The 20,332-nt window shown below is 45.7% G+C and overlaps 1 protein-coding gene across 2 annotated transcripts; it reads right to left on the bottom strand.

Moving 5' to 3' along the window:
- Window positions 1-3,275: 3,275 nt before the first annotated feature.
- LOC124788281 lies at window positions 3,276-19,703 on the bottom strand. 2 transcript variants are annotated; one of them, XM_047255509.1, is made up of 4 exons: window positions 19,256-19,703; window positions 16,887-18,285; window positions 16,381-16,458; window positions 3,276-5,936 (listed from the first exon to the last, which is right to left on the bottom strand). In XM_047255509.1, exons 1-4 carry the CDS (start codon window positions 19,319-19,321, stop codon window positions 5,233-5,235), a joined length of 2,247 nt encoding a protein of 748 aa, XP_047111465.1. In that variant the 5' UTR covers window positions 19,322-19,703; the 3' UTR covers window positions 3,276-5,232. The 2 variants fall into 2 exon arrangements, with proteins under 2 accessions (XP_047111465.1, XP_047111466.1); XM_047255510.1 differs by lacking the exon at window positions 16,381-16,458.
- Between the last annotated feature and the right edge of the window lie 629 nt (window positions 19,704-20,332).

The raw sequence follows: 20,332 nt of genomic DNA, 5'->3' as shown, positions 1-20,332 counted from the left end.
ATACAAAGAGAGGTGGTGTACTGTTTCCCTGAGAGTTGATGGCAATAGCAGCAGTGACAAGAGTGCCTCTTTCAGCGACGTGATAGTTCCTACCTGCTTTATTCCATTTTAGCAACAATCCTGTTTGGTTTCTGAACAGTGGTGACACCTGTCTCGTCCATATTCCAGATGTCCATAACGCTAGCCAGGTTGTTGAAAAAGACATTCACATTTGTTGGATTAAAGCTCGTTGCTCGAGCAAGACTTGTGGGCTGAGACGACCGAGTAGACAACTGGGGATTAATTTTCATGAATGCTGAAAACCAGTCTGGACCAGCAGTTTGATTGTCCACCCAAGTTGAAGGAATTGATATATTGTTTGTCATTGCCAGTTCGTGAGCTAATTTACGGATATCCTTAGGGCAAAGCCCGTAAAATATCTCCGACCCTTTAATCCGTATTCAGTTATAATTTTTGGTTGTTCACCAGAGAATACTCGTTTTATACTTCTACATCCAACACGAGGTTTTGGTGTGCTGTCATTCATACTTTTTTTTTAATGTACCGATGCAATATCACATGACATACATTGTGTTTCTTTGCTGCTGCTGCTCTAGTACTTATAATTTGCAACATCATCTGCCGCAGTTTGATATACAGTAGTAGGAGTTAATCGTCCTAACCCGTGTTCGTGGCATAATTCCCTGTAGCGAATTAACTAAGTAAATAACAAGTCTGTTCAGTAATATCGAGTTTGTTCAGCAAGACACTGCTACTCCTAACAGTATCATACCTAATTTACTGTGCGCTAACGAAAAAAAAAGAAAAAAACAGGGGACCTGCAGCTAATAATACTTTTTCAGTAACGGGGACGAAATAAACAGTTAGTTTCGTCCCCGACCACGCTTTTCTGTTTAATTGGTATTTTAGACACAATCTATACAAGTAATGAAAAAGTTGATAATGATGGCATAAAACTGAAAGTTTCACATAGTTAAATCATTACAGTAGCCTTACGCTTACAGCGTAATGCCACCTTTACCACAAAACTAAGAGAATTGAGAAAACTTACGTGAGACACTGAAAAGACGGTTTTACTGCGCCACACTCAACACTCTCCAATGCTGGCCAACAATTGGTAGGTAGTTGGGAAACATGAAGGGAATACATTGTTTGAATCACGTGATTTTCGGAGCTACATGGGAAGGTAGGAGAGGGATGTTACTTTCACACACTGCTACCTTTGTTCCCGGTCTCCCCTGCTATGCCAGCGTGAAGATAGTGGTCGGTTTGAAAATTTGCTACTTACGTTAATTGTGACGAGTCTGTATATACAAGTATACTCTTTTTCATTTACTTTGACCTTTTTATGACTTGATTGTTTTTCATTTGTAAAGAAATGCTGTGTGGAACATCAGCTAAGTACAATACACTTTTTCATGTTCGAATACTGACAGCTGACTATCCCAAATATTTCGTTTTACATATACTTTTTCTTTGAATTACATTTTATTTTCAGTAAGATAGATTTCAATTACTTTCCTGTAGCGCCGAAAATATTCAAATGTGACCCCTGTTCCTATACTGAAACTCCTTTGTGTTTGCCCAATCTTTCAGTCATTTTTTACACCTTGTAAACATAAACTTTGTCACAATATACAAGTTATTGTGTTGCTGTAATTTGTTCAAGATATATGATTGTCAATTTATAGGAAGCTGTATCCATTAAATTAGTTTTCCTTAAAAACTTGGCAACCTGCCAAAATACTGAAAGCACAAGTGATTTGAGTAGAACTATTGTCTATTAAGTTTCAGGCAATGTTGAGCCACAGCCATCCATGAAGCATTGTCACATTGTTACTTGCACTACCTGCACCTGCAGCATAACAAGCCTGCACCTGCAGCATAACAAGACTGCGCTGCAGTAACCTTACCACTGATGTTCATATTCACCTGGTGAAGGCATTAACAGGCTATATGGGCTGCTAGTATTTTGTAATCTGATTACACTCACTCAGAAATTGCTGAAACAATATACAGTGTACAGTAATACAGTCAACTAATTCTCTATCAACCTAATCCTTTGGCCATGGGATCGCATTCCTAATTCTAGAATGGTGTTCTAGATGCACTGCCACTTCCCTGAAGGTCAAGTATGAGGATGTTATTTGAAACTTCCATTCACCATATCCACAGTTCTCTACCATACAAGATATTTATGACTTTTTGAATAAGCCTTCCTGGTAAATGTGTACTAGTCTTCATGATGTACAGCTGAATGTTAGAGCAGAATTCTACCTCTTCCCTTCTTTCTTGATGTCAGCTATAAACTGAATACTTTGCACAAAATTTGTGACTGTGGAAGTCAGGATGTTTGTTGTAAAATGTGTGAAGCAATCCTGTTAAATTCTTGTAATTTGTGCAGTGAATCAAATAAATGTGAACCACATGTAAGCTTTTCCTTAATATTGAAATTCAGTCAAGGGGCTCTTCATGAAATTCAGCCAGCTACTCTTACAAGAATGACCTTAAATTGGTTTTGGTATTTTTGTATTTGGTAACTTCCTACTATAGATGTTTTTTACTAATGTATTCAACACAATGTTCTAACATTGACTGATGCACAATTTAATTAAAGGACTAATTAACCATCATTGCAAATGTGATGCCTGCAGCTACTACTTATCCAATTTGCCTTGCAGATAGATATTAAATACAATTGAAACCACCTGCTATCTAACATGTGTAGTAATTGTCAGCCATTTTCAAAGTGATGAAAACAAGCTACTGTCTAACACACTAACCTCCTCCTACTCTGTTAAGTTCCATCAATATTTTTCTTTGCATTGAATTCAAAGTTTTTTACACAATAAGACGAGATTAAATTGCCACAGCAACATTTGATGTTACTAGTTCAAATACATGAATTATGCATTGCTCAACATCAATTCTAGCCACATGTCTTGTGACAGCACAGAATATCAGACTTCCTTCAAATATTTTGATTCTGTAAATAGCACTGATTTGATTAATTTTGTGAGTTTACCTTTCCATGGATTTATCAATGTTATGCAACAAAAGTTTATGAGATGGTTCAAATTAATTAAAAGTGTGTTACCGATTTGATAGTTTGTGTGATTTAGAAAGAATACCACCAGACAAATGTTTTTGTGATTAATGTATTAAACACAAAGGAACTACAACCAAGCTTTAAGACAAATACTTTTAAGGAATAAATTCAACATTTCTAATAAAAAAGTATTTAAGTACAAATGTAAGAACATTAAGTACTATTTGAAAGTATGATACATAATGCACCACTAATCATTTACAAAGTGACCACAATTACAAAAAATTTATAATAAATCCAATTTTGTTAATTTCCATGTACTGACAACTAAGCAGAAACAGTTAGCTCAATCAGAAATCAATGTTAGATATAATTTAAGTTCTCATATAAGTTGATTTTTAGGAGAAAAATGAAACTTCTCATGTCACAGGAGATAACTTATTGCCACATCATAATCCCAAACTCATTAAATGTGCAGATACAAATTACACCTTTAAAAACACTCACTGACTGCCACTGGTACAAAATACAAATAAAATTAAGGCACGCATGGATAATCCTTAACTACAGCTCTAACGTCTTCCTGTAAACTACAATAAAAATACTGAACAACATGAATTTGTATCAAATATTACTTGACATCAGGATTAACTAATGGCATCTCAAGCTTTGATGCTTACTCTGAAGCATTGACAATAAATTTGGAAAATTCCTACTTGGTGGATGTTGTAGCACCTATGTACTTCCTAACAAATACAAAAGGATTTTCTGATCTGCACTTTAAGATTCAAACTATAGGGAAGAGTTGTGTTTCCAATTTGTGCATTCAAAAGAAAAAAATCAAAAACTATCTACTTCACAAACATAACAAGTCTGTGTTTTATATTTACTTTAAAAATCTTCATTTTATAAACAAAATATAAAAATCTTATCGGACATAGCAAGACACTATCATCATATGCCAAATATGAAAAATTTTAATGGTAACACGTACAATAAGCAGTAAGTTTACCCAATCAGTACAGTATACAACTAGCTGTCTAAACTGCTTACAAAATTCCGCAAGTGCTACAAAATTACGAAAAACTTTATCGACAAGAACAAAATAACAGGGGTGAAAGCCCTAGCAACTGCACACATCACACAGTAACAATCTTTTAATATGAATATCAGGTACAACCCTACCTTGACATGTACTAGTTTATTTAACATATATCAATCTACAAAAAATTACAATATGTGTAGAATACAAAGCATATCCTCTAAAGAGCTAAAATTAATTGCATTGATAAACAGAAAAGAACTAAAGCTGAAGAGAAGCTTTTAGTCTTTCTTACAACCCAAACATTAAACAGTCTCAAAGGCACTCAATGAATGCTAGGTTTGTACAAAGGAAACTACAGCTATACACTACTCCTATGAGAAATGGAAACTGAGCAAAAAGGCTTTGGCTTTTAGCATGTTACAGGCTAATTAGTGTTCTCCAGTAGTACGAAGAAGGAAAAGGGCACTGATTTTATGTTAAACAGTCATCTGAACACGATCACTTCTGCTAAGCTTTGTGCACTCACAAAGTGTTTATGGCCATGAGGTAAGTTACACGAGTGAGGATCAACACTCTAAACTAGGAATGAAAAAAGGAAATTAAGAAGTTCTCATCCATCCAGTACTACAGAACACAGTTAATCAGCACACAGAACCCGATACCTCTCTCTCGCAATTATATGTACACACTTATAATCAATTTACATTGTATTTTACACTGAACTAACGTAAATGCCAAACGGTATCCGATCTTACACTACGCATTCCCACCTCATGTGGGAAACTATGAAGCAGAAAGAGAGTCCTTTCGGAGTAAGCATGCAGAACAAGGTCCGTGTGCTATTTCGGCACGAAGTTTTAATAGAAGCCAACCCTAGTGTCGCATAAAAAAAATAACTGCTATCTGACAAGGAATTTAATATTCCGAGCGAATGCAATATTACCGAGTGGCCACAATCAACAAAAATCTAGCAGTCTCGGGACCTGCGCGTCGGTCCTACCACAAGCGTGCAGCGTCAGTGACTCCGAAGCCCGTAGCACCGATTCGTGTAGAGTGCTACAAATCAGATACCCCACAGCTGAAAGTCTGTACTGAAGTTATTAAAATTAAGTGTCCCCCACAGGCCGACGCGGCGAGATTAAAACCCGCCGTACTCCCGGAAGTCTTCGTCCACTTCTACAGGCTCGGGTTTTATCTCTTCGACGGTGAAGTATTCGTTGCCGAAGCAGCTGCCTTGCTCGTCCCGCATCCTGATGACGGCCAGCTCGGTCCGCAGCGACGACAGTTTCCGCTGCAGGCCGGTCTGCTGGGAGCGCAGAGAGCGCAGCTCCACCTCCTGGCTGTCGACGGTAGCAGTCACCTCGTGGCAGAACTTGGCCGCCTCGCGCAGGATGACCACCTTGGCGGCGCGCTTGTTGTTCTCGGTGGCGGGCACGACGGTGCGCAGGCGCTCCACCAGGTTGCGCAGGTCTATGCGGCGCTGGCGCTCCATGCTGTTGTGCATGGAGCGCTTCTCGCACGGGTCGGGCTCCTCGTCCGCGTTGGCCCTCCGGCGGCCCCTGCCGGCGCCGAACGCCTTCCCCTTGCCCTTGCCGCGGCCCAGCACCAGCGGCGCCGTCGCGTTGCGTGCGCGCTTCACGGAGCTGCTGCTCCTGCCGGTCGCCGGCGCCGCCTGCCGCTTCCTGGAGGCCGAGGGCGAGTCCGCCGCGTCGTGGCGGCTCTGGCGGTGGATAGCCGTGGCCACCTTCATCTGGATCTGGCGCCGGTCGCGCGCGGTCGGGTTGTTGGGAAGTCGCGCGGTCCCCTTGTCGCCGCCCACCGACACCACGTCGATCTCCTCCTCTGTAAAAGACAAGGCGTACGCCGCTATCAACTGAATCCAAGGTCGGCACACTGCCGACACATTTTCAAGTCAACCACTTGCGTAGGTACACACTTAAGTTTTGTTTTTAGACAACTAAGTCAGCGGCCAGACGGAAAACGTTAGCGAACTCAAGGACGCTGACCGACAAGTTTCAGAACTACGAGCCATAGTTCAGCACTTTGTGAACAAAGAGAATCAGTAGTGTACACTTCATTGCTGGAGAAACGTCTGAGAGTTACTCTCTGCAAATACGTACCGTACGCACTGTCTACTAATTCTAATTGGTCACAAGACCGTGCATAATGATGCAAACTTTGAACGCTAATGCAGAAGGGTAGATATATCAATTTGAGGTAAGGAATGCTGGTGCAGAAACGACTTAGTCGAAAGTTGTAAGCGAAAATCGTTCTGAACCTCTGACACGACCTCTTCTACTGCAAGCTCTTTGCTTTCCGTGTTGTGGGACGAGGAAGTATAGACGACAACCAGAAACAATTGTCCAGTGAAGTCTTGCTCTTAGGCGCATATTTTGCGAGCTATGAGCACCTGCTCAGTAGGTGTGTGTTTCACAGTGACAAAGTTGCAGATAGCTTTTACGATAAACACTTTAAGAGCCCATTTTCATTCGGCAATTTTCCTCTTATTGTGGTTCACACTGCCAACTCTCAAAATGAGGAAAGCAAAGACCTTGCAATAATAAGATGGCCACTGTCAGAGGTAACGATTATCGCTCATATCTTGGGGACCCTTACCTGCAATGATACATTTACTCTTCGTCATGTCTGGAAATAAGCAACACACTATTCTCTGCTAGGTAAAGCAGGCTGCAATTAGCACTGAATATCGGTCAGTGCCTTTGGATTTCAGTGGATTCTCATGATACCAGCCACCTCGTTCTTGTCCCATTAGGTAAAGGGATGAAGTTGAGATCTTTTCCTGATTGGACATCCAACATATCCGCTAATTTGTTCCTGATTTATAACTTTTTCTTTTCAAATAAAAATATAGCCATCCACTATAGTGGATACTTCACGCCAGCCTCTTTGTTCCACTCCATACTTAAAAGTTATACGTTATCCTCATATTACTACCCTTCCTTGGGGATGTACGATGATGCCATGATATAACCACAAGAATCAACCTGTGCTAACCACATCGAAAAAATGCAAAAATATAGAAATCGATTCAGAACAAATAATAAATGATGCCGCGGCAAGGATGCGATATACTCATCCCACTACACTTGGTATCAAGGTTAAATTCTGCTGAAGGTCCCATAGCAAATGTGTACATTCGTCCCATACAACTTTAAACATTGCCCTTGCCACAGATAAGCGTCATGAGAAATCGTCGGCAAAGCAACATTTTTTTTTAAATATTTGACAGACTACTGGAGTGCTTCCACGACGACGTGGTGCTGGATCATGTAAGAGTTTTGACAAAGGCCTCTGACAAATTTCGAAACGGAGAAATACTGGAAAATGAATAACCATTGTAAAAAAAATTTCGCTGTGAGTAGTAAGGTGCCATCGCATAATTTCCATCGAAACCGAAGTGAATATTCCTGCAGCTGCCACCAAGGTAACACAGCAAAGTGGGGCGTAACCGGGCTAGATGCGTTGCTCCTGGTGAGTTATGCATGCTCTCGACCGCTGTAGACCCTGCTGTAACAATTATTAGAACCCGAACACGCAGCCTCATCCCGTGCAGCCATAGTAGACTTGAAGGCCCGCGCTCTTCCGGTGAGGGAGGGAGGGAGGGAGGGAGGGAGGGAGGGAGGGAGGGAGGGAGGGAGGGAGAGAGAGAGAGAGAGAGAGAGAGAGAGAGCGGCAGCGGGGCGTGGCCGGCGGCGACTGCGGCAGTGTCGGCTGGTGGTGCTCCAGACGGATCGATACGGCCGCTGCCCGCCGTCTGGCACACATTCCGGCCGCTGCGACACCACACCGCCTCGCCACTGCTCCCTCTGCTTCAAGGGACAGCACCCTAAGTCAGCCCGACACCCCCGAGTCGTCGCCTATACGAAACAAATCCCTTCCTTTCCCATTCGGCAAGCCTTGCAATGTGCAGTAGCTTCGTTTAGAGGCTACTGCATGAAAATGGCGCTGAACAAGGTCGGACCTTTTAATTCTGGTTACCACCTTCATATCAGGACACCCCTCAGGCTTGAGTACGACTGCTGCGACAGGTAAACTACAAGCCGTGAAACTTTAATCGCTCGATATTTGATTACGCTATTCCAACTGTTTGGACAAGCATTAACCCCGCCAACACCCTACTAGTTTCAGGCTTCGAGGAAGTTGTGAATGCAATATTTCCTTTCTTCGTAAGTAACAGTCATGATAGACATTGTAAGTTCTGCGCTACAGAATCGAATCACACCACAGGCGGGGCTATTTTATGGCTTTTAAACGACGTGGAACGATACTGTGGCGCAAAGATTTCAGTGTGACCTTGACAACGAAACGTACAAACAAAAACAATACGTAAAATCCGCTTTTCTATTCTTGCGCCGTTGTTTACTACCCTGCTACGAGCCAAATACGATGAACCGTAAGAAGACACAGTATAATACACAAGAGCTACAGAGTTAATTATCAACCCAGACGCTGAGACAAGGGTCAAAATCGGGACCAAGAACGGGCGTGCGCGCGCGGCTTTAAAGACGCCGTCAAATTTCTGCGAACTGGCCGCACCGCGCACCATTGCTACGCAGCCGGCGGAGGGGCCGGATTAAAGGGGATGTTCCTCCTGGCGGAGTGCGGGGGCGGCGCCGGCCGCAGCCTCAGACAGGGCCACCCCTGCCACGCCCAGCTGCCGCCACGCCCCGAGAGCCGATACACTCGCAGCCTGCGCGTACGCACCAGACGGCGGACCACGCCGGCGATTAGCACGGCGCTATAGTGGAATAACCACTTACGTAGGTTTAAGAATAACTCTCCCGTCGTGCACCTAATTATTACAAATCGAGCTTAATGGACAGAACGCGAAGGCGAAAAAGCGAATGGTACAAGAAGGTAGTGCGAGCATTTTGTAAGCGACTAGCTACTGCGATAATTATGTGAAGGTCAAGTATTCTGGCCGGTTGCTTAATCCTCAGCCAGGACAAGCAGATTAGCGAAAAAACCTCGGATTGGTGTGGTACACCTACAGCCAGCAGGCCTTCAAACTAGAAGACACTGGGCACTTGACAGAATCTCTGAACGGACATTATCCCGTGGATTATTTAGCAACTTTTGTTATACAGGGGGGTGTCTCCTGAGCGTAGCCGGCCGCATTTTTTCTGGTTTTTCAGGAGATATTTGCAATTTCGGTTGTGCATCGTGAAGCTAGGGTCAGCCCAAAACAACGCTGATGACGTCATTCATAAGCGGCGCTCAATATCAACGGTAGACGGTTTCGGTTCCCGTGACATGTAAAATGGATTTAAAAACCGAGTGTTATGCGGTCCCGTTTCCTACGTACGATGAAACAAATATCGTATTATACTAATTTGGGAACGCTCTATCGAATGGGGACGTGAAATTCCGATTTAAAAATTTTGCTTGTAATAGGAAACAAATCGATACTTCAAGTTGGCACTAGCCGTCGCATGAAGTGTGTGACGGGCAGTAATTGTTTGGGCTGACTGCAGCTACAGGATCCTCAAACGAAACTACAAATATCTGCCGAAACACCACAGAAGAGACTGAATGACTCTTAGAGACATCCGGTACATATAATAGTTCCAACACCAGCTGGAGCACTGGTTCAGCCCAAAGGTTGTCACCTTTGACAGCGATTTCTGTCGTCCAGCCTTCTATCTTGGGATTTATCGTTGTGGGTATTAGGCCGTGCTCTAAGGCATATTTCAGTTTTGCACATCACTGTCGCTAAACGACTCACACATTCCTCATTATTGATGCCTCTAGCACTACAAGGTGTAAAAGGGCAGTGCATTGGAGGAGATGTCAAATATGATTCAAATGGCTCTGAGCACTATTGGGCTTAACATCTGTGGTCATCAGTCTCCCAGAACTTAGAACTACCTAAACCTAACTAACCTAAGGACATCACACACATCCATGCCCGAGGCAGGATTCGAACCTGCGACCGTAGCAGTCGCGCGGTTCCGGACTGAAGCGCCTAGAACCGCTCGGCCACCGTGGCCGGCCTCTAGCACTAGAAGGAGGAACTTCTCACACGCTTTAGACTACATACACAACGTAAAATCACTAAGATGGAAGGCTGGACCGCAGAAATCGAGGAGGCCAAGAACCTGCGACCACACCCAGCGCTCCAGCCGCTGACTGGACTAATCTCGGCGGCACGCATGCGGGACTGCCAACGGAGGTCGCTTGTCGCGCGCTTTCGTTCCGTAATCATGTTGCTCAAGCCGCCAAAAGTTTTCCGCTGACCCGAACAACTTTTTCGGGGGACCGGCACTACCAGTAGCGGAGAAACAGGACCTGTGTGTGTGTGTGTGTGTGTGTGTGTGTGTGTGTGTGTGTGTGTGTGTGTGTGTGTGTGTGTGCGCGGTCAAGGAAGCCCCAATACCGTGTCAAGGAAGATGAAGCAAGTTGAAAAACTAACGAGAGCAGCCGTTCACCTGATATGCCACTCCTTTCCCGACTCGCTCGATGTGGTACCTACATTTAAGTAAGCAGAAGACTGTCTTACGTAGTAATAGATTTTCGATAAAGGTGCAACCACTGAGAATCAGTGAAAGGGTTTGAAAGTTACCCCCACATAAGAAATGCAGGGTGCGTTATCTACTATATTAAGCCGGAATGTATACGGACCAAGACTGTATAGAACATGTTATGAAACACATCGAATAAAGTACTTTCATCTCGTAACACAGTATCTGTCCGATGAGCAGCATGAAGGGAAATTGCTAGAAGATGCCCACGACGCCAGAATTCGTGGCACAGATGACTATTTGGCAGTAACTATTGTCAACATACACTGAGGTGAGTCATGGGATAGCGATATGCACATTCATTCAGATGGTGGCAATATCGCTCAGACAAGGGATGAAGGGACAGTACATTGACGCAGTTGTCATCTACTCAGGTGATTCATGTGGAAAGGTTTCCGACATGATTATGGCCGCGCGACGAGAATTAGTAGACTTTCAACGCGGAATCGTAAGAGCTAGGCGCATAGTACATTCTATTTCGGAAATGGGTATGGAACTGAATGTTCCGAGATCCATAGTGTGAAGAGTGTGCCGAGAATACAAAATCACATTGGCAAAGCAGTGGCCGACGGCCTTCACTTAACGACTGAGAGCAGCGACGTTTGCGTCCAAGTTGTCAACACTAATAGACAAGAAACACTGCATGAAATAAACGCAGCAATCAGTGTTGGAAGTACGCCGAACGTATCCATTAGGACAGTGTGGCGAAATTTGGTGTTAATGGGCTATCGGAGAGAACGATCGACGCGCGTTCCTTTGCTAACAGCATGACATCGCCTGGGCTCACGACTATACGGGCTCGTCCCTTGAATGGAAAACCGTCAGATTAATCCCGACTTCACTTACTAAGTGTTGATGGCAGACTCAGGAATCGGCGCAAACACCAGAAAGTCATGGACTCAGATTGTCAGCAAGGCACTGTGCAAGCTGATGGTGGATCCGTAATGGTGTGGGCTGTGTTTACATGGAATGGACTGCGCCCTCTGGATGTCTTGCCACTTTTAAGACCATTTCAGCCATAAACTGACGCAATGTTCCCACACAATGGTGGAATTTTTATAGATTACATTGCGCCAAGTCTTTGGGCCACAACTGTTCGCGATTGGTTTCAACATTCTGAACAATTCGAGTGAATTATTTGGCTATCCATATGGCCCGAGATGAATCCAATCTATCATTTAGGAGACACTTGAGAGGTTAGTTCCCGCTCACAATCCTCCATACGGCCGGCTACAGAAGCTGCATGGCTCAATATTTCTTAGAGGACTTTCACCGACTTGAGTCCATGCGACGTCGAGTTGCTGCAATAACAGAAGGTCCAAAAAGACAGCAGTAGGCATCCAATGACTTGTCACAGTGTAAAACGGACTGAACGAATTGCTTTCAACTCATAGTACGGGCCTTACTTTTACCTATCCGGCAGCAACATGAAGGAAAAAGCCTGGAAGATGGCCACTACCCTCAAATTCGTGTCATAGCTCACTAATTTGCTGTCACTTTATGTCAACATAGCGTCACAGAATGTGAAATTATCCCAGATTCAGTTTCTTCCGTGAAGCAATAGCAGGAAGCACGATTCCGAACAAATGAACTAGGCTTGGCAGTCAAGTTACACCAACAATTACAATGAAAGGAGTGCAAGTCCTAATCAGCACACATCGTGGCAGCCTCGTTGACCTTGACCCAAATAGTAACTACCAATGCCTGTGGTCGCTACGGAAACGAGAGAGAGAGAGAGAGAGAGAAAACCATGTGACTGGAATGCACCATGCACCTTCACTATGTATTCTCCGTGTTGGCTATCAACCCACTGTGCGATCCTGAGGGAACGTAGGTGGGAGCCGCAATGGTCACGGAGTTTACTGTGAGGCGGGCTGACGGAAGAGGCAGGTGCGCCTCGCGACTCTGCAGGGGTCGGCGACCCCGTGCTCGCCGGCGCAAGGTCGCGGCCACTACGCCAGTAGCCGCGACGCCGCCGCCACCGCCGCTAAAATCGATGCCCGCCGGCGAGACACCCCCTTCCCCTCCCACCAACGAAATCCACTGTGCGTCTACGTCTGCGCACGCTTCAGCCACACACCACGCAATCCCGTGCCGGTCCGCCGCCTACCAACTGACACGTGCACAGGCGAGCTATACGGAAATGCACCAAGCAATCCCTACACACACACACACACACACACACACACACACACACACACACTCCCCGACGCCAGTGTAACAACGTCAAAATTTAGTACTGCATTATGTTATACACAGCCGTATCGGTAGATTTTATTATGAAGGAAGATCGACTTCGGTCTAGGATTTGACTATCACCTGGGCGACAGAAACCTGTTACGTCCATTTAACATGATACACGTTGTGACAAATGTCTATGAGGCTGAATAGGCATACACGGTCACGTATAAGCAGCTACTATCAAGTGACAGAACAATGTACACCTGATAACTGTTATTCCAATTACGCAGATACACAGATTACACGGTTTTTGGGCCCGATGATGGTCTAATCTTAGACCAAAATCAATCGTCTCTCATAAGACGTATCGATACAGCTGTAAATAGCATAACACAGTTCGCAACATCCATGAAAGCTATACATCACCACCTGCATATACTATTTGTAGTATCAGAGTTGTTTGACGAATCTTTCGAGCCAGCCGTTGTGGCCGAGCGGTTCTAGGCGCTTCAGTCCGGAACCGCGCTGCTGCTACGGTCGCAGGTTCGACTCCTGTCTCGGGCATTGATGTGTATGATGTCCTTAGGTTGGTTAGATTTAAGCAGCTCTAAGTCTAGGGGACTGATGACAGATGTTAAGTTCCATAGTGCTTAGAGTCATTTAAACCACTTTTTGACCTTCGAAAAACTGCAACTGAGATATGGTGAAAGTAACAGTGCAGAAAGAATGGAGGCACTTGCTCCCCTCTCGATCTGGAGTATAGTTTTTACTCTTATATTGAGTGGATATAGTAATATTTAGTTCACTTAAAATTGTTAGTCTGTGATATGTCTGACTTTAACAACTCGTTTATATGGCTATTTTGGGGTCTCGCCAGCTTCCTTCTCGAAAAATTTGTGCGGACTCCCATGCTAGTACAACGCCAAGATTTTTTTATAAAAGTTCTTATCCAATGTTATATAGGCCAAGGGTAACTGACTAAAAAACTATGACCAGCTGCACAGCCAATTCGTAAATTTAGATCCAACCTGTCCGGCAATGTCAATATTAAAGTATCTAAGTATTAACTGCCACATAATTTACTACACTGAAACAAACTGACTGGTGCTATGAAGCTTACAAACAAATCCAGAGCCAAACATCCTTTCACAATGACTTCTGTGCTATACCCTGTTCACTGCCAATTCCCTGCGTCATTATATTGACCACTGTTGGATACTCCAAGAGGCAAGTATGAATGTAGTCTAAAATGCGTGAAAGATGATGAAAACATTCGTTTGCAGGGTTCAGAACGAACAACAATGTGCCAAGGCCTAAGAGCTCCAAGCAGTCAAAATGCGTTAAAAATAGTAAGGCATAACAGATGTGTAGAACTTCGGAAAAGAGAAAGTCATGTAAGAGTTTTGTGGGATTTCCATCCTTCAAGATAGGATCTTTTACAGTGCGTAATACAGGACGAAATTCCATGGCTAAAACACCTAAACGTAATTATTGGAAAGAAAAATCATGCACGAACTGTGTACGTAGCAGATGCCCAAAACATTGAAATTACTATTACGTTGGAGAAATACGTTGAAAGGAGACAAAATGAACTGAGAGCTTCAATCTAAACTACAACCACTGTGCGTTTTAAGAACAATTTGTAGACGTACCCACTCAAAGAAGTCAAACAATCTAGTCTTATCTTTTTACGCCAAAACAATGTAACGTAAGTGACATACCCACCAACAACAGTAACGACGGGCACATATGAAACTCACGTGTTACTCTAGCATAGTGTCTGACCAGATTCAAGCACTGACCGTCTTGCCTGGAATTCTTCTATGCCCACTAAGACCCGTATTACACTGTCATCGAATTTTTACAGATCTTTTTCTAAGTTCCAGCACTCTAGAAGAAATTCAGATATCTTAGAAGTGGTATTTTACAGAAGATTTTGATAGATTTCAGCGTCATGCAGGCCTAATACTAATAAATGCAGTAATTTCATCCGCCGACTGTTAACCGCCTTTCGGAATATGATACATCAACACAATCTCAAATGGCATTACATAGTATTATTACTGTGTCTACATATCGACGCCAAAGTAACATTACCAAACGTAAAAATATAACCTAGTCGTCTGAAAAAAAATCATGTATTTGGATCCTGGAGGTTTAATCTAAACATACAGAAAGATTTCCAGAAATTACTGCAACCAGTCGCCTACTGTAGTTCAATGTATCTATCTTTTTATTTACCATGGCTGGTTTCCAACCGCCTGGCGACTGATCATCAGATGGAACATATTGCATGTATGGAGCGTTGCGGTGGCCGTGTAACTGTGGTAAGATGTGCTGCACTGCTTCGTTTTTCCATCTTGTCACAGCCACACAAGCCCTCAGCTATGTTTCATACATGCAATAAATATGTCTCATCTAATGATAAATCTCTAGCCGACAAGGAACTGGCAATGGTAAGTAAAAACTGAAAAGAAAATGAAGGATTACAAAAGGCGAATCATTGCAATAATTTGTGAAAACCTTTATTCACTGCAATAGCAATGTTTCATACAAAAAGATTACTCTACTACGAAATGGCAAGGGTGAGCAGTAAACTAAAGCCGCTGACATGCTATGTAACTCTGGTGAGACCTGTCCGATAAGTGAGAAACAATTTTCGTGCATGCGTGTAGGCTAAGTGACCCATTGGCCTAGAGCCGTGACGTCAGCGCCAATCAGTGCGGCCAGCCGGGCGACATGACGCGAGCAGCCGCAAGCGTCAACACGAATGAATGAGAGGCCGGCCGGCGACCCACCCACATGGACACGTGCCCCGCCGTGGGACGCCACAAACATTCACAACGTATCACGCCCAGTCACAACAGGCTGCACGTACTGCTTACTAACATAATGCACACCAGCTACCCCTGTAACGTAACTAAGTATCGCACCTGCTACTAACTGGAACCAGAAAGAACAATTGAATCGCTATCAGAGTAAGAATGAGCAATGGCCAAGTTCTTTCAGCCGCATCGTGCATGCCACAATCGAAGCCAGCAGAGTTTAAGCTTTAAAGAGGCGGAACCGGTTCCTGAATTTAAACCCCCAAACCGGCGAGCCGTAGCGGCATCCGCGCAGCAGCGATGGAACGCGAGCAGACGTCCGCGAAGGGGAAGGGGAGCTGACTCGCGGGAGAAGGGGAGCCCACCGTGGTGGGGAGGCCCCACCATGTCGCGGCCCCGAAACCAGCATAAGCAATGACCGATCTCCCGCGCAATTTTCCCGCGCTTTTTCTCAGGGTCGTAAAACTTTCGGCCCTGAACTCTGAGCCTGACGCTCAGCGGAACAATGAAAACTTACGCCCACCCCTCTTTAAATAACGATGGATGCCTTAAGTCACTGAATACGGTAAGATTTAATATCTGAGTAAATAGATCGCGCCAAGAATTCACTAATTCGGCAGTCAAACTCTAAAAGTGGGCGTAAACACAACAGAGTTCTGGAACGAGTAAAATTAATCAACTCACCAGAGCTAACAAGCAACGACAGTTCTAGAACGAGTAAAAAAAAATTCAACTCACCAGAATCCGAACTCGCGTAGCCTGAGGTTCGGTTATACAAATCGTTATCCCACTCATCTTCCGATTGTAATGGACGTCCTAATTCAATGAATGCAACAAGACACTAGTAAGTGAATGAATAAATTGAACGCGGTAAAAAAATCACGAATATGACAAACGCCACTGTGGGCGTAAACATGAAGGAGCTGGAGGAATGTTCGGTGCGAGTCGTCGGCTTTGACCAGTGACACAAAGAAACATGCGACGAACGACGTCAACAGTATCGCGGCTGACGATGTTATTCTAAAGTCTAACCTATACATCTGTCACCACAATCATGTTTTTAGTATCACATTCACTGATTTCGCAAACTCACGACCAAACAATTACGCACGAAGGTGACTAACAGCAGACACTGACATTAACGTCACTGGACAAAGACGACGACTCTTACCGAACACTTCTCTTGCCCCAACATCAGAGCTAATAAGCAATGACAGCTGAATTAGTAAAGAAAGTCAACTCACCAGAATCCGAAGGAGTCTGCACGCCGAGGCCGTCTATCCGCACGTTGCTCTTGCTGAGATGGTAACTGTGATCACTAATGTAGGGCAAAACTGTCCGGGCAGGTCTCTCCTCCCTAATCACAGATTCCGGCGGAGATCTCAAGCTCTGATGTTCATAATCTTCTTCCTCTTCCTCCTCTTCGTCATCATCATCGTCTTCATCGCCGATTGTAGACTTCGGACTGCCACTGGAATCGCTCGGCGTCAGGTACACTGTCGACGAAGACGGGTCGCACATAGACGAGGTGAATATCGTGTCTATAGTATTGTGCCGGAAGACAGGTGCTTCGTCTTCGGACTCTGTTATAGACTGAGGCGTCTCCGGACGGCTCGATGTAAGGGGCTCGCCCTCCGGACCTGTGAATCGACTTGCCTTGATCTCAACTGACGTCTCCGCAGGTGGAACCGGATCGCAGGTCGTCGCCGGAGCCTTCTGTTTGACAACAGCATGCGTTGCTGCGGGACCTGCCGCCGCCTGGACCTTCGTTCTCGCGGTGGGCAGCAACAGGCTTCGAGAGCTGGTCTTGACGACGTGCTGCTGCTGTTGCTTGGTGTTGAGGAGGCTGCGCATCGGCCGAGACTTCATGGCGGACGCGGCCGGCACAGTGGTGGATCGGTTGGCCAGCAGCAAGCTGTTGTCAGGGGTGACAGCCACGGCGGCGTCGGCGCCGCCGGGCCGCGTCGGAGTGTCCTCTCCCATCAGCTTCCGCCGCAGCTGCGCCGGGGTCAGCATCGGCAACGGAAGGTAAGCCAAGTCGCACTGCGGCAGACTCCACATAATATCGCGCTCTTCTTTGACGCCCTTCCGCTTCGACGACTTCTCTGCCGCGGGCTCGTAGTACGCCAGTTCAGCGTCCCAATCTATATGAGGGATGCGCTTCTGAAACTTCTTAGCGTATTCCTTCAAGTCCACCAGTGTACTCTCATCCCTCGCTACGTCCGTGGGGAACTCGAACTTCTTCCAAATGTTTTCGCCAGGGTGGCAGGCCGCCTTGTCTGCGTACTTTATGGAACATAACGAGAACGGAGACAAGAAGGCCGGATTCAAGAGCGGATCGACGTGCTTGCAAGGCGTCGTGGGCTGGGATAACGCGCCGTCAGCCGTCTCTGCCGGCTGAGCTTCCGACTCGACATCCGCGCACGGAGCCGCCGCTATCTCTTCGGCCACGAAATCCATCACGTCCTCCTCGATCAGGCCACAGCCGCCATCCAGCAGTGTCACTCCCTCCTCCAACGCCTGCTCGAAAGATTCGCCTCCCAGTGCTGCGAGTAGGTCTTCACTATCATCGTTCGCCCAGTCGGCGGAACAGTCGTCAATCAGAGCCATCAGATCCACCGGCAGGGTCTCCATTCCCGCATCCTGCAAGAGATGGGCAACCAAATAAAAACTTGTAAACTAGCTCATCCGCATCAACTCACGCACACATACACACTTCAAAGAATGAAAACATGTGCAAGTTCATGACTCAAGTAATGAGAGAGACTGAGTTGACAACAATGTTTATCGACTGCAGCGTCAATACTGTCTATTAGCTACAATGTAGTGAACATACGCATTCCTAAATGAGTTACTGCTTAACAGACGCACTATTGCATTGTGATATCGGAAGGTAATTGTGATTATGAATGCCATCGACATTTAAGAGACAGTTAACATTGTTAGAACTCAAGCATATTTAAAACAGACGCCGGTGACAAGCATATTACGAAACTATGGTTAAGAATTGTTGATTTGACTGCCCAAATGGAAAGAGCAAGTCCGGAGACTGACACGACTATATATCGAACCCATTAGGAATGTTTAACATGTTAGCCGAGCCCACTATTATTATGGGATCATGCAGAGAACACTACTATATACACAACACTGACGTATCCGTGATGTGAAACTGATCAACAATAACATCCACATTGAGCAGCATCGTTACAGTACAGAGCATTCCCTATGACTCTTCTACAGGTGTTCTGAAGTCAGATCCAGCACGAACTACATCCTAAACGAACAAACACCCGAGCAAGAGGAGTGAAACTCTCGAATCATCTCGCAGAATTATCAACCTGCAAACTCGGAAAGCGAGACAGGTAACATCCCAAGTGTCGGACACAGCACGAATCCGCTCACGTTCCGTGAATGGTAACGCATAATCTCCACAGTACAGCCGCGGGCAAGGCATATATTTGTGAGAAGACGGCAGAGGGAAGACGCGACAGCATTCAGCCGGCCTGCGCGTGTTTGCCACGTCAAACGCGGCCCGCCTGCCCGCGACGCCGGCCGGCAAGCGGAGCGCGTTCGGCGTCCACACAACAGGTAGCAGCGCAGGCGCGCATACCTTGCCGACAGCGTCCTGCTCGTCCAGCGCGGGCACGTAGTTCATGGGCATATCCAAGGTGTTCATCTCGGCAGCGTCGTCGTAGCACACTATCGACAATCACAAACGAGTCACTCGCCGCGAACAGTCACTGAAGAAACAGTCTCCGGTGACCACAGAACACTCGCTTTCAGTCTCAAGTCTCAGCAGTGTAACACTCGAAGACACGAACTTTTCCGACGGCTGGTCGATACGCGAAGCATAACACAGCAAAATCTGAAACTAGCCAATTCGTCGCCAGCGATCGATGTAGTAAAATGCATCTCACGACGAACAGCGGCCGTACGACAGTTCTCTTGCGCCAGCAAATCCCCGCACTACGGTGGCTGCCCACAGACGCTCACACGGAACCCGAAATAGAACTGCGTCCCAGCGTACGATGGAAACACTATCTCCGTCCAAGCGCCGGCACGACTGAGCCGTAGTACTGTCTGCGCCGGAGAGAAGTTCGCGGCCCCCACCACCACGCGCGCTCTCCCGCCAAATCCCCACCACCCGGCGCGCTCTGCCATTGGCTGGCGCGCCGTATCCTTCCGCGGCGCCGGGCACGGCGCTCGCTCCCGTGCTAGGACTGAAAATTATCGTCAAACAAGCACTGCGATGGCGAAAAAAGGATTCTACATACGCACTACGCGCCGGTAAATAATTTCATTACTCGCAATGACTTTGTCGAACATTACTTCCACTCGTGCAGGCGTGCTTTACCGGCGTACTATATTTCGCCTTACGCGCTCTGTTACAGACCGCTTGCTGGCTGTGGAGTGGAGAGGCGTGGGGGAGGTAGAAGAGGAGAAGGGCTGGCCAATTTCCTCTACACGTGGGGCCACGCTTGACGCTTGGTCCATAACGCTGCGGACGGTCAATTACAGGAGCCTTTTTAAATACGGAATTAAATGTAAGTTCTATATTGAGCACCGAAACATCTTTGAGCCTGCTATTAATCGCACGAACTCACGAAGCAGAACAATCATCTTGACTCAAATGCTTCGCGTTGGGGGGTGACGGGGATGGTTTGGAACCGAAAAACCGATTCTGGAA

This window comes from Schistocerca piceifrons, chromosome 3 (assembly GCF_021461385.2).
Source record: "Schistocerca piceifrons isolate TAMUIC-IGC-003096 chromosome 3, iqSchPice1.1, whole genome shotgun sequence".
Classification (NCBI taxonomy): domain Eukaryota; kingdom Metazoa; phylum Arthropoda; class Insecta; order Orthoptera; family Acrididae; genus Schistocerca; species Schistocerca piceifrons.
This window is presented reverse-complemented; position numbering and strand designations above follow the sequence as displayed.

Coding starts and splice junctions, on each gene's coding strand:
- LOC124788281 (XM_047255509.1), bottom strand. CDS start 19,321: ATGAACACCTTGGATATGCCCATGAACTACGTGCCCGCGCTGGACGAG. Junction 18,286..19,255: donor AGCAGGACGCTGTCGGCAAG/GTATGCGCGCCT, acceptor CATCTCTTGCAG/GATGCGGGAATGGAGACCCT. Junction 16,459..16,886: donor GCAGACTCCTTCGGATTCTG/GTGAGTTGACTT, acceptor TCATTGAATTAG/GACGTCCATTACAATCGGAA.